The sequence below is a fragment of the Blennius ocellaris genome (assembly GCF_963422515.1).
Source record: "Blennius ocellaris genome assembly, chromosome: 6".
NCBI classification, from domain to species: Eukaryota; Metazoa; Chordata; class Actinopteri; order Blenniiformes; family Blenniidae; genus Blennius; species Blennius ocellaris.
In genome coordinates this window covers 19,525,674-19,541,152 of record NC_137655.1, presented here as the reverse complement: position 1 = coordinate 19,541,152, position 15,479 = coordinate 19,525,674, and the positions used below count along the sequence as shown (strand labels likewise).

General features: G+C 41.4%; 1 protein-coding gene across 1 annotated transcript in view; it reads right to left on the bottom strand.

The window, feature by feature from the left end:
- myo16 (myosin XVI) overlaps positions 1 to 14,455 on the bottom strand; it is a gene marked incomplete at its 3' end in the record, with an annotated part of 82,323 nt that extends 67,868 nt beyond the window's left edge. The window contains exons 1-3 of the mRNA XM_080498340.1: positions 14,206 to 14,455; positions 3,080 to 3,150; positions 2,529 to 2,672 (exon numbers count right to left, since the gene is read on the bottom strand). Coding sequence (XP_080354466.1) covers positions 2,529 to 2,672; positions 3,080 to 3,150; positions 14,206 to 14,440 — 450 coding nt within the window. The 5' untranslated portion in view covers positions 14,441 to 14,455. The remainder of the gene's footprint in view (positions 1 to 2,528; positions 2,673 to 3,079; positions 3,151 to 14,205) is intronic.
- Positions 14,456 to 15,479: the final 1,024 nt, after the last annotated feature.

The following is a 15,479-nucleotide window of genomic DNA, read 5'->3' as shown; positions in this document are numbered from 1 at the left end:
AATGTTTTCCAAGTCATATGACCATGTGCAGTTCACCTGATTCGATTAGTTTGACATGCTTCCATGTGATCATGAACCCATGGATTTGTTTAAAAAAAAAAAAAAAAAATACCTCAAAAGTTAATCTGATGATGGAATAGTGACAACATCAGATGCAAGACCAAGATAACTGTTGTTCTTTAAGTGTGCTTTATTTAAAGATAAGCAAGTATGTTTTGTCTGGTCTGGTAAAGTACTTTTAATTACCATGCGGAGGTCATAAAATGTATCCCGCCCTGCGGTAAAAATAATCAGGAATAAGTGGCTAATATGTTTCGGGTTGATGTCGAGTAGGACATGTTTCATGCCGCTGTCAGGAGGACTGAATCAATTCCAGGGTTAATGAGGGCACGATTCCATGGTAAATGGGAGGTCAGTGGAAAGGTAATGGAGCTTCTGTTGATGCTAATCTGCTCTGTAAAGACAGTATGGTTGAAGCTTTCCAACTGATATATCATCTTGGGAAGGGAACGAGTGTAGAGCTCAGTCACACTGTATAAATTTGAACTCTGACAACTGATCAATCACCATACACACCACTGTTTTATGAACTGGTGGCAATTTTAAAAAAAATTTTTGTAGCAGCATATGAAAAGACAACAGCTCCCTCCCATGCGGTCTTTCGATGTGTAGCAATTTATCAACTAAATGGCCAGTTAATCCAGCCAGTGTCTCAATAATCGTCAAGCTGGAAACTAGGATTGGGTTGGGGAATGTGTTGGGAGTGACAGAGTTTAGAAAAGGCCGGCTCTCCTGCTGTTTGGAGGCAGGAGATAAGAGAATTAACATTAGCGCCAATCCGGATGAGGAGCAGCAGATGCACCCAGACGTCTCATCGGGCCCCGCCCCACTGCTGCTTTCCCTACAAGACAAGCTTGGTAACAACTCTGTCAGCAAATTCTGCTCCTTTGTGTAGAAATTGTAGTCAGGAAATCAAGGACACAGAAGCAGAGGACAAGGAGAGAGGGGGTGGCAAAAAGAGATGAAGGGGTAGGACACAACAGATTAGTACAGATTAACAGTGCTATTCCTTCCTGTGCCAATCAAAGATAAGGGTGCCAGCCAAGCTCCTCCAGCAACACCACTGTTCCGCATCTCATTAAAATGTAAACGCAGTACATTCAGAGATCTCCCACTTAAGCTCTGATGAGGCAGCAGCTTGAAAAAGGAGCAGGAAGACTAGGCACTGGCAGGGCGCGTCGAAGAGGAAATGGGTGTGATAATGAATAAAGAGAAGAAAAGGGATATTGCATCGCAATCGGAAATATGGCTTGACTGAAGCTATTTTTACCCTGGGGGGACAGGAAGTGCCCCGAGGTCTCCTTTCACAAACCAAATACACTTGATTTGGATACAATGAAAGAAAATGGAAGGGTTTGTTTCATCCTTGGGTACACAAGGCTATGCTTGCACAAAAGGGCAGACACAGAGCCAAATAAAGAGACCTTCACTATCACAAAATGTTGTGATCATAGTTGATTTTATTGGCAACGAATCATATTTTACATTTCTGAGAAAATGTTCTCCTCACCCCCTGCTCTCTTCTAACTGAGTGGAGTTTAGTGTCAATATGGCCTAATTTACTGGGAACTAGTTCTGACTCTGTAGTAAATGGGATACACTTAGTTACTGCCTTCCTGGGAGCAATAGTAAATCTCTTTCCCTCAGTCATGGTGCACCGCATCATGAAAGCATTACTCACTGCAGTAAATTCCATTTGGCATATCCCTATCACGCCCATACAAACCAGACAGCCAGCATGAATCTTTCGGAGCACATGCAAATAGACCAACATGCAGCAAACGAGACCACGGCAGTCCAACAGTATGCACTATGCATGGGCTGACATGTTGGTTTTGTGCACTGTTTGCCTGGGAGCTCTTCAAACATATCCTTCCTCTCAGGAGTGTCTCTTTCCAGCCCCACAGACAGGAGACAGCAATCACTCAGGACCCAATCAGTAGAACCAGGCTGCACGGGTTCCTCCGGAGCTCACGACTCCAATCGAGCCTCCCTGGGTGTAATCAATGCCAACAGAGCAGGCCCGGCCCACTGAGTCACTGGGTTGAATGTGCATACCCTCCCCTGCAGCTGGCACCACTCTCATTATGGACCTAATCAGTGCAACTGCAGCTCTTGTCAAGACAGCCTCCACAGAATAGGCTCTCTCTTTGATATCACGCTCATGCAGAATTCCTAAATACTTTTATTTTTAGAGACCTGGCTGTGCTTCCCAGTGAATAGAATGTCATGTTGAAGATCCTACACAATGCATGCTTGATCATCTGTGGAATATGTTCCACTGAGACTCAATATCTGGTGTGAATACAAACAAATATTTCACAACTAGTCCAAAGTGAAACATGTACATGTAGCAGTTCTAACATACTGGTCCCAGTAATAGGTGGTCCTTGCAAAACAAGAAGGTGAATCCTTGCATAGTTAGAGTTTTGGGACTCCACAATCATATTGTAAAGTGTGATTCTCACCAGCAGCAGAAGAAGCACCACGTCGGCATGGTCACACACACACGCTACATGCAGAGCCGTCCACTGGTCTTCGTCCTGCAGGTTGGCATTCAGGCCTCGCTCAATCAGAAGCTCCGCTGCAAACACATTGTCATGGCGAGCGCACTGCAGGACACAGAATCAGTCATCACCTTATTGTTGTTTACGGAACAGTGTAATCTCAAAAGCATTGATAATTGTGAACAACAGACATGAGTGGCTTGATGCATTTGGCATAATTATCCTATGCAAAAAAAAATGTACTGTGCAGCAGTGGGGATAATTACACCCTTGTATTGCCGCTGGGAAACTAGAAAATTGCTAATAATAAAGATATGGAGATGGGTTATTTGGAAGTCAGCATGTAAAAAATATGAGGGACAGCATCATGCAGTGTAGACTAATGCTAACCATGTATTTTGGAATATAGCTTTAATTCGGTTCAAGCTATATTTAAGCTCAGGAGGTAGGGATTAGGTGAAAAAGTCAGTGTCAATTCATAGTTTATCAAAAGCAGTTTGGTTATGTCTTACCAGATGCAACAAGGATCCCCCCGAGGAAAGTGAAGTGTTGGGATCGGCTCCCTCTTTCAGGAGACGCAACACTGCAACACAATAAACATCCATATGTCAACACCTGCTGTATAAACAGACAGTGTGCTTAAGGCATGACACAGACACACACCACATTAGACACAGGCACGCACTGAACTGTGCCACTCACTATCACAACCAATATGTGTCAAGTGTCCTCTGACTGTCCTTGCTGTGTCAGGGTGGATCAGCGTTACGACTGAGAGCATGCTTGGTAGCTCCTTGCTTCAGCAGCAGGTCAGAAAGCTGTCGGGTTTTCACAATATCACATCAGATACCGTGAGCTCCAGTGAGCGACACAACCCAGTAACACACTGACACAAATGTACTGAAGAAGACACAAGCAATACAAAACGGATTCGAGCATTAGCAGGGGAGGAGGCAGCAGAAGGCTGAAGAAGATTGCCATGATTTCATTATACATTTGAAGCATTTGCATCAGAATACGAGCAAACACAGCACAACACAGTGACAAAGTGAGATGGACAGATAAATAGAGAGTAATGGAAAAACAAGTGTCAGAGAGTAGTGGCAGAGATGGAGTTTTGAGGTCTGCACATATGTGATTTCGGTGGCCCTGACAGCACAAGATGGATAGGTAGATGCAGCAAAACAACCGCAAATGCCGGACAAGCTTTCCCCACACACCGCATGCAGACACGTATACACATCAAAATCACATTAGCAAAAAAGCAATGGCCCTGAAGACAAGGAAGCATTGTATTTCTATAGGAAAAAGCCCTGCTGATCATCCCCATGAGGTCAATTTGCTCAGGCAGACGTACTTAAATAACCTCAGCAACCCACCACCTCAAGGCAGCAGATGTTGGTAATCCTGGTTTTATCTCAACACATATACACATAAAGTGGTCAAACAATCCACCATTGTATACCAGGCATAAAACAACAGGAACATAACAGTATATGTAGCCATCTGGAATAAACAAACACAATAGTCTACATGTCGGAGAGACATATTTAAAAATCAACACCTCTTCAAGTCTCAATCATAACTGCAATGAGTGGCTCTCTAATTTTGTGACACATCAACCTTAAGTTACAGCTGTTACACCAACATCAACATGATGATCAAATACCAAATGGCCTTTTGTGTGATTTAACACAAATGCCACTGGGCATTATATGGTACATTTTACCTGAAATACACCTAGGATATTTTATATATTAGATATGCCAAAAATCATATAGACGAGAATACATTCACTAACAATATGATTTTTATTTCACTTGTGATATCAATAGATCAGTAGCACAGACAGGTAGTGACTATCACTCCAGCCACATTTCAAGAATGTTTTTGTTCCGAGTCTACGTTGGAGTGTGTGAGTTTTCTTCAGGGGTGAATGAGTGTGTGTTGTTTGTCTTTTTGCGTTTTTCCTGTGAAGGACTGGCATTGGTCAATGGTCTGCACTGTCTTCACACATAGCCCCTGTTGCCCTGTACTCAGCTTCCCTTTGTGGAATCAAGTGGTATAAAGACCAGTTTGAGGAAAGGATGGATATTAAACGCATATTCAAGCATCACATGTTAATGTTCAGGAAACTGTTGGTTTCCATTATGTACACTTCTGTAATTATCAGCAATAATGTTTAATTCATGTTGAGTTGCTCACACTCAGCTTAAAGGATTTTCACCTGCACATACGCCAGACAGGCCAGACACCTACTGCACACAGACATTATTTCTGTCTTCTAATAGCTGTCAGCACTTAATGGCCTTTAAATGGTTAACAGACAAAAAAAAAAAAAACCTGACGAGACAAGGGAATGGATAATGCTCTGCTTTCTTGTCTTGTAAGCTTTATGTCCCAGAGCAACGTATGCAATGTGTCTCGTTTGCTTTTCAGGAAAGATAAAATATCATCTCAGGTTTGGTGTCTCCTAGTCAAGAACTGCCCTTCCTTCAGAGCTTGTTGTCGGGCTTTGATGAAGGAACCTGCTTGAGTTTTATGGCACATTATTGAATGAGTGTAAAGAGAGGTCGAGGGGTCAAGAGGGGAATATTGACAGCTGAGCCGTTAAAGAGAAAAAATGTTTGACAATATGGTCATTAGAAATCAATACCACGGTTGTGCCATTAGTGGATTCCTCAAGAATGACAACTGTTTCCAGTTGGTATTTGCATGTCAGAAGCATACCAATTTAGGCATGCCAGGAATAATAGGCATACAATTAGAATGTATGTACCCCAGCAAGAACAAATAAATACCTCGAAAAAACAAGAAATATAAATGATAAAAAAAGAGGGAAGATTCATTTATAAAGTCTAAAAAAATGACATGACTGAAAGACTTCCTGAGCCAGTCAGTTCTGCATTTTTAGCAATTTACTGTATCTGCAGAAAGAAAACATACCTTATTGATCCTCTTAGGGAAATTGCCGCTCTGCATTTAAGCCATATATAGAGAGCCTTAACTTCACATACCAGGATCAGTGAGCTGCCGGTGGGAGTCAAGGGCAGTTTGAACCTACGGACGTCTGCTTCTTCAACCTTGGCCAAAACCCTCAAAGTCCTCATATCAATAAACCGTTTTTGCATATCATATATTTGTATATGGCCGTGGCCCAGCTGGCCAATCAGGTTACCGTCCAGTCCCAAGTATTGATCCCCCATTTCACTATAACCATAAGTCAATGTTGTTCGGAAAGACACTGAACCCCAAAATTATCAAAATTGTATGGCAGCCACAACCATAGATGTGTCATTATGTGTGGGTGTGACTGATCATGTAAAACAATTTCAGACTGCTAAAGTGATGGCGAAGTCCATTTACTTAAAACATTAGTGATTACTTAATTTCAAAAAAGGTTTGGCCTTTGCCTTGTCCTTTGAAATATTCATCCACCATGCCAGAGAGACGGAAGGAATCCATCCATCTTCTATATTGCTTTATCCAGTTCAAGGTTGTGGATGGCTGAAACCAATCTGTGCCGCAGGCCCTAAAGATATCTGAATATTCTTTCAAAATTTTAAATCCAGCTCAGACAACATCCAAGCAAGCCAAACCAAGTATCTTTGAAAGTTACAGTCTTTTCAGTGAAAAATCTCCTCTTTATTTATGCACGCCCCATGTTGGACAAATCATCAAAGAAACACCAATAAAAAAAATCAGACTTGGAAGAACGTTCATAACCTTGAAGCTCAGCTTTGATTTAAAAAGTCATGCAATGAAGTGCAGTTTTTCACAGAGCAAGAACCGGCGACTGTTGCCTTTCATCTTTTAAGAAAGAGACCCCCATGAAAGATTGTATGAGACTGGATAACATGTCAGCAATCCAAGACGGATGGTGAAAGATGAATGGCGTTAACCTTTCAAATCATAGCTTGACAGTGGTGTGAATTAGTTCTCAATAATTCTATAAATCAAATAGACATGACAGAGAAAGGATTTTACCACAATGAGAGAAAGTCATGTGTCAAGTCAAACCAGGGTGCATGACATGTTCCTTGTTTCACGCTCTGAAGCTGCTGTGTGGAGCTCCTAAACTGTTATTCTGCTGGGCTGATAGGATATTTTATTAATCTAAATATGCATGTTGTTGTAATGCAGCGCTGATCTCGAAGAAAAGGCAGCAGTACCTGATATTATTGTGTGGCCTTGTAGCTTTACAGAGAAGAACGAAAAGGTTTATCTTTGCTGCGAAGGAGTCTTGGATATAAATCATAGATGTTTATGTTCATTGAATGATTTACAAAGGCTCAGGTATACGTGTGCCCCACTGCAACAACAGTCATTTTCTTTCCAGGTTAAATCTTTATTTGACAGTTGGTGTTTGGTTATACGCTGATCTCAGGTGTGTATGTTTTGCTTTTGTTTCTCCCTCTTTATGATGTTCCTCGTGCACTTAAAGGGTTCAACCTACCTTTTAAGGATCAAAATGCTAGATAATGCTTTACATGTACATTATGCAACGGGTTGCGATCCCCGGTGGTGCCGGTACTGAAAGTGGGAAACACGTTTTTGAGTTCTGATTGTGGGAGGAAGAGCACTAGGCAAATAAAGTACCTACGTTTATGGTGCAAATTGCAATGACAACTGCATCTGGCAACTGATGTGAAAAGGAGCAGCTGAGAATACATTTGCTTGAAGCTGGGAATTTGGTTTGTTAAAATCTGTGTTTGTGTTTTACCTACATTGTGGGTACCATCATCCTTTATCACACTCAAGGTGTGTCGAGGCAAAAAACTAATTTGAGAAAGTAAATCATGAAATCTTTTTTGAATAAAGCATTTACCAAGGTGAGATTAAGGTAAAGATTAGGTAAATGTAAAAGTAAGGATAACCATAGTAGCAGCTGTCGTCAAAGGTGTGTGTGTGTGCGTGCGTGCGTGCGTGCGTGCGCGCGCGCGCGACATGTCTATCAGAAGGGAGATGGGAGTGAGCGCAAAGCAGAGTCGGCTGTCATTTGCTGGAAAATTGCAAAACAGCTGTTGGAGACATATGTGGAGTTTCCATGGCAACCAGATAGGAGCTGGTAGAGGGGAAAGCAGAGAGCATGAGAGGATAAGAGGGAAACCTAAATCAGGTATAGACCGCCAGAGAGAGATTTATCGGGAACCACAGCATTGATGCGTTACTGCCTTTTGCATTTATCATTGTCTATATCAATGTAATATGGAACTACTTTACTGCTTCATTCAAAAAGCAATATCCACAAATCAACGATAACATTATGACTACCTTCCTAATATTGTGTATGTTCCTCTATTGACCTGACCCGTCCAGCCGTCAACTACGCTGAACCCCTGACACCAGCAGATCCTTTAAATCCTGTATGTGGTGGAGTTAAGTCCAAATTGACCAGACTAGATTATATAACACGTCCCTCAGATGCTTCTAGGACATCTAGGAAAGTCAATACCTTAAACTGACCATTTTTGCTTTGTGGCAGGATGCGTTAGCCTTTTGAAAGATGCCAGTCATCAAGGAATACCGTTCTGTTAGGAGTGCACATGACAAAGCTGAGAGAGGTGATGTAAGTCAATATGGCATCCACATGACAAGCAGGATCTACTGTATACCCACAGACAATTGTCCAAAATGTCTAAATGACCCTGCAAAGCTGTGGAATGTGTTCCCCAGTTAAGTGATGTACAGGAATCAAGGGGATGTCAAAGAAAATATGATTCATCAGACTAGGCCACCATCTTATGCTCCATGGTCCTGTCCACTGGCTCATTACACTGATGGTGGAGGACAGGGGTCGGCATGGCCACTTTGATCTAATGAGCCAAATGTGTAACAAACTTTGATCCACCCAGTATTGTAATGCCTTTCTATAGTGACAGCACCAACTCCTGCAACAGTCTGCAAGGGCCAGCCTTTAATGCAGCCCACCCGAGGAAAGGTGGAGCAATAAAAGTGGTCATCAGTGTTCACTTCGCCTGCCAGTGGTGATAGAAATATGAAGAATTCACAAGAACACACCTTAAAAAAAGTTGCATAAAACCTTAATTGATAACTTTTATAGATCTAACAAACTACTTTCTTGCTAAAATAAAGATAAAAAAAATCCCTGCTGTCATTTGTCCATGTTTGTGTCCCACCACCTTTTTATTGCTCACAGAACATTAAAGTTAAGTGCACTTTGTGACTCAGAAAAAGTCTGTTCAGATATACTCAATGCCCCTCAATATGACTAACCTTCTGAGCAAAGCACAAAGTTATTCTTCATTGAACATGAACTTCTGTAGTCAGATATAAAGCTCACAACAAACACAGGCCTATTCTTCAGCTGTGGCACAAGATTAAATGTACTTTCCTTGCATTTTATTATTCAAATCTTTGCCTTACTTTTATGTTACTGGACCATTATATTCTATGAATCTGATAAAATCCCAGTACTACATGTTTTGTATAATGTCACTTGCAGCAGTATTGCCAATATAACCAATATAGCAACTATGGGTAATCGCCACATGTTAAACATAATTCTTTGGAATCCCTCCATGAGCTCCTGTTCAAATCCCTCATTTTTATACAGACTTCAGTATCTCTGGTCCTTATCATACAATCATAGGCACAAGGACCATCTCACCTCCCGGTGCTATGTTTCTGAAATGAGCTTTAACGCTTTTCCATTGTTTCAATCTTGATGAGAAAAAGGCACGCTGCAGGTTTGTTCCAATAATGCCTAACGCTGAACTCATGTTATCTCAACCATGAGTTCTGTAAGATGAAAAACGGCTTCTCCTACTCACGAGACTGAAGACAATGTCATTTTATGGATTTTAATTCTTGTCACAATGTCAAATAAGCCACCACACCAGGGTGGTGATGCATTTTTATACAAGCAGTAAACAGGAGGTAAACTGAGGGACCCGGAGAAAACAGTCACAAACATACTTGAAATGGGCATACTCACACTGAGAAGCAAGAGCACTAACCACTAGACCACTGTTGTGAACAACCCACAACACTTTTTTTTTACCAACATCAGGTAGTTAAGAGCTCCTTTGAAAACATGGTCACAGACTAAAAAGGAAAATGCAACTCCTTGTTTGTGCGCAGTAAAATGAAATCGGAGCTGCAAAGTGAATATGGAAGTGTTTTAATCAGTTTTCTGTGCTGGCCATATCTGGGGGGGAAAAGTGTTGTTACACACTTCTCATCTGTGAAATGTTAATTAAAATACTCAAACGTAGCGGGTAACGTTTGAATTCAATTTCAATTTCACACAGGGTAGTATAGACCTCTTGCAGGAAATGAGTTCACAGAGTACTTATATTTCTCATCCTCTCTCACATCTTTTGCTCCATCTCGTGTTCATCTGTGCAGCCAAATCTCCGAAGGAACATTGATGCGTCATCGAACGAATGGAAAGTTTCATTTCCAAACCGACTGATAAAGACCATAAAATTTCAAGGCACTGTCTGATGATGTGCGTCACATTAAAGGCAAGTCATGAAGTCTTGAATGGAATTGTAGTGTGATATTATGACATCTCTTGCTGTCACCTCTGTGGGCCAAGACCCCGTTCTGTCACACACATGGCAGGTGGTTGACACGCCCAGCAGGGTTTACTGCAAAGAAACATCAATGTATTCCACTGGCACTCCATTTTTCTATCTCTCCGATTTCCTCTCCGGTTTCAATTTTAAGCCATGTTACTCTGCATAACACTGCACATACCTCTCCTCCTTTCACTCACTCACTGCAGAGAAGTTATTACAGTACGAGTCCCTGCGCTGTGGCTGCATGATGAATCCATACAGATTGATCAATCATGAAAAGCCAGCCATTCAGACACACTCCAGGAAGTAATTACCTTTCTGTGAAGTTCACACAGTGCAACACAAGCACAAAAGAAGAAGAAAAAAAAAAAAACATGCATCCATCCATCTTCAATCCCGGCTTCATCCACGTTATGGTTGCGAGGGGCTGAAGCCAATTCCAGGTAACACAAGGCGAAGGACAGGGTACACCACGGACAGGTCACTCATCCATCACAGGACAGACAATCACCCACACACACTCTTACACCTACAGCCAGTTCAGAGTCACCAGTTAAGCTAATGTGCTGATAAGAAGCAGGAGTCCCAAAGAGAACGTACACATTTCATACAAGTTATGCTTTCATCTATGGCTGATCGTTTCAGCAGGAATGTTCTTTCCTCCTATTCCGGTGTTTGTTGGAAGCAGTCTATTTTAATTAGGATTCTCATTGATGAAAAATTCTAAAATGTATTATTCTCTTTTTTTCCCCCTTTATGACGGATATGAATCAAATTCCCTGAGTGGGCAGGAACACAACCCTTGACATTTGAAAGATCAGGCCCTATTATCAAACTCTTGTCTAACCACTATACCACCAGGCTTCCAGAAGAAATAATGTTCATCATTAATATTAACATCTGGCAAGTAGAGAAGAAAGCTTTACAATGTCGTGCTGGTGGTTGTTCTTGCCACACAGTCAGAAGAAACCAGTTTAAGTTTTTGGCCTGAGGGCCTTTCTGTGGAGTTTGTATATTCTTACAGGGATGTGAAAGTGCAGAGCACTGTTTCAGAGAAACAAAAAGATTAGACCCATTACAGTACTGAAACTAAATATAGCATTTAGGATATAATCTCCAGGATACTGTAACACTCTTCCTAATGAGGGATTAGTTTTAATGGGTACGCTTAATTGTACACAAATGCACAGTGAGTTATACCTCAACAGTAGTAATTATGTGGTGGTTAGAGGTCAGACTGGTATTAACAGATGCTTAATTAGCCTCCGATTAATTAAAACGGCCATCTTAAATTCAACTGAACTCACTTAATAGAACATGTATGATAAGATCTCTGCTTTTCTTTGTGAAGTTTGCATGTTCTAACATGCCCGGTTTTCTCCAGATACTGCCTCCTACAGCCCAGATATAAAGTTTTTTGGGGGTAAACTTGTGCTGACGGGAAGAAAAAAAAGGCACTGGTGGAATTATTTTGGTGAAAGTGAAGCCATCATAAATATTGAAAATATTAATAGATACAGAGACAACAGGTGCTGTCCTACTACTTGAATCCCACTTTAATGAAGGGATTGGTTTAGGAAAACAATTGCAACAAAGCGTCAACATGAAAGTGGGACAGATGTTTGCAGAAGGCAGGTGTATGGCACTACAATCTGGCAGGATGGTACTGTGCTATTTTCATTTTGTTACCATAATGCTGCAATCTCCTCTCTAACCCGTTGCATCTCTCAGCATGGTTACTCTTCTTCATTGCCTCTCTTCATCTTTTTGTCTTTCATCCTTGGTCATACAAGAGAGACTGTGCAGATGACTTCATACTCTTTATACATTAACTGTATTGTATTCTCTGTATTCATTCCTGCTATATCCTTTCTAGGCCTTATTATATGCTTTATAGTTTACCTTTACATATACAGCAACAATTTCTTCTTTACAACTACAAAGTTGCATTCTTTTTTTTTTTATTCACAATAAATTAATTTCGGATGCCAATCACTACTTTCAGATTTCTTTTATACCAACTGTCAGTTTTGTTGGCCTCTTTTGCTTTTTCGACACCGTGTTTCAATCTGATTTCGCATTTCAGTCGAGAAGAAATCGAGACATAAATATTTATATATATATATATAATATAAATATTTAAAGACAATACTGTCAAAAGTCTAAATTAATCAAGAGATTGACCGACTCTTTTCTGCTAGCCTTTTCCACTACCGCTTTGATTTAAATGACTTAAATTCTAAAATTAGCCTATTATCAGAAAAGAAATCACAACATACTCTTGCTCAGTATTTTTCTTGCAGTAGGCTTTCCCGGCAGAAGACAGGGTTATACAGGCAACGTCCATTAGTTATAACTCCCACCATCCCCTAGATCAATCCCTTGGCTCTCGATGTGAGATGGGCTGGTACACACTTCTTTTTAGTAGTAAGGGGAAAAGATAGCGAAATGCTCCCACATTACTCTCGGGACGGTCCTAGCCTCTGGTAAATCCTATCACTCTTCATAAAAGAGGAAGAAAGCCAACTCAAGCAGCAAGAGTGAACAAACTGTCATCACTCAGAGTACCAGGACCACTGAAGAATACTTAAGAAGCTTTGTCAAGATGTAGCAAGTGGCAATGTGCCCAAGTGTTTTGGAGAAAGAGACAGAAATCAAGTAATGGGAACAAGACGGGCCAGCGTGAATGGAATGGAAGGTTTCAAGCAGTCTATTGATCATTCAGAAGAGGGTCTAGGCCTCTTGTAAAAAAAAAAACCTCACATCTGTACCTTGGTTCACTGTTTTGTTTAATGTTGATCCAATTCTTGCCTTGATCACTAACAAAAGGTCAGAAGGCCCCCACATAGCAAAGCCAGAGACCGCGGTGAAGGGTTGGGCGATGAGGCTGAAGGATATCTAATTCATGCCAAGCCAAGGAACCCTGTTTTCAGCCTTGCTGTTGCGATGGGATACCAGCTGCTCCCACAGACCCCGGCTGAATGTCACTGGCTGCCAGAGAGCAAAGATTAACACAGCAACCTGCAAAGACGGCCGGCCGGCTGGCAGAAATGCGTCTGGACAGCTGGGCAACTGATTAGCAAATGGCTGTCATAAACATAAAGGATGGGGAGTTTTGGCGGAAATCAATGTCATTTAGTGTAAAATGGGAAGACACTATAATGTGTGCTGATTCAGTGAAAAATTCAAGGAGAGTAGGCTGCAATCTTATCCATTCCAAGTGGACATGAGTCGATTATTCCGAGGAACAATAGATGGATCCAACAAAAGATAAAATACTGCCGATACACTGGACTCAAATAGAGACAAAAAAAAAACAAACCTTCTCAGACTTAAAATCATACATAGACATTCATACTTTTTAACAAACAGTAGTTAAAATTCCACAGCCAAGCTCAAGTCATGACCCTTAACCAGTTTCAATTCCTCATGAGCATGTTGTTTTGACTTCTAAGATTTCACGTTTTAACACCAGACTTCATTCAAGTGAATCCAGTATTGGCAAACTTCCAAACATTTGAAACACAAAGTCTTGAATGGATGAAGTGATGCCCAGCATTTTGGCTGCCGGGAAAAGACTTGTTTTTAGTTGCTTTTAGTTGTGGTGACGTTGCAAATTTGGAAACACAAAATGAAAGCTGAAATAATGCAATGTTTCATAATCTTTAAAGCTATGTCAGCCAAGTCTAACAGCCAAGTAAGTGGATGTATGTCATATTTTTAGCCTTTATTTTTTTTTATTTCCGCCCTCTCTCCAGTTGTCACTGAACAGTGTAGGTGGCAGGAGGGGGGGGAAGCTTATTATAGTTTTTTTCCCCCCCGACATCCGACATTGTCACCTCTGCTAAGGTATTTTTCTCAGTTGTTTGCATGAGGACAGGCACCTCACTCTGTACAAGTGGACACTTTTGCAGCAGAACAAATTGTGTGACCTGTGGTGAGCAACACCAATTTCTCCCTCTGCGGCTGCATGTGTGCCACAGTGTGTGTCATCACTCAGTAATGTTGGCACGGCACTGTAGCAATCCTCTCACTGTGTACATGTCCATTTTGCCCACCTACTTTGCCTTTAATTTCTCACATCCACTCACCTTCTTTGTCATCATGGTGAATGATGGCGTCTTGTAAAATGTCAGCAGGGCTGAAGCGGACCTGGGGCTTCTTGCGGTGGGCGGATGTGGCTCGGACTTTTATTGCCCCTTGCTGACGCTGAAGGCTCTTTTCCCTCTCGTAGTACGCCCGGATTTGGTCACAGCGCATCCTCCGGACAAGCCGCTGGCGCTGGCCAATTGGAAGAGACTCCAGCAAACACTGGTCTATCTCCATGTTTTGACGAAAGACATTACATAGCTGGAAACAACCTGGCAGAGTGAAAAGAGACCGACAGAAAATTAATTATTATGTTTCATGATAGGAAATGACACAGCTGCGTAATACAAATTACAGATTTTTATTGTGGATCCGTCTCTGACAGCACCTGCCTGTTTGAGTCTGTACAACCGTGGCATTCAATAACATTTCATCCATTATGAAGAAGCGTTAAAGGTACAATAGGCATTATTTTCAGCCTAAAATAATCCTCAAATTATCAACAAATTGTGAAGAAACAATTGCCAACGCAATATTAAAGATATCAGCATATTGTGGAATAGGAATAAACATTTCCACTTTGCTCGTGGTTAGTCAATCTCCTGCTTAAACATATAATGCCAAATAAAATTGTCAGAGCTGGAATAGTTCAGACACAGCAGTGCTGCCACCCACAGTTTCAAAGTGGCATTACATGTTGCACCTTTAACGAAATCATAAAGTAAAACATGCTAAGGCATCAGCTTCTTCGCCTGCAAGTGTAACTTTATTGCAGTTCTATGCATGCATGTCTTTGACAGCAGTTTGCTCAGCCGTCATGTAGCATATTTACTGTAGAGGATATCTTCTGTCTGTTTAGCCCAAGGGTGGGTTGAGTAAGGCATCACTGCATTTTATGTGTTTTTTTTTTTTCCTCTTGTCCCAGCGTAGCAATTCTCCTGACTGCGCATAATCTCTCAGCCTCTCTGCGGAACTTAGCCAAACAGATCTCATCACAAGGCAGCTGCTCAACCTATTATGGTCTGCGTGGATGATTAAGACATACAGTGGTTGTGCAGCAGGTGCACACGGAATGAGGAGAAACACACGCGCATTTTAAAGAACAAAAACAAAGAAAAGCTTAGTGAAGCAGGTTTAAGTTAAAAGCAAAAATATTGTGTCTGTGTACGTGTGTGTATGTGTGTGTAATTTAGCAATGATGGCCCTGAAAATTTGACAAAATCAGGTCACAGCCAGCCGGAGGACGAGCACAATATGAAGTTGAGGATGTCTTCGC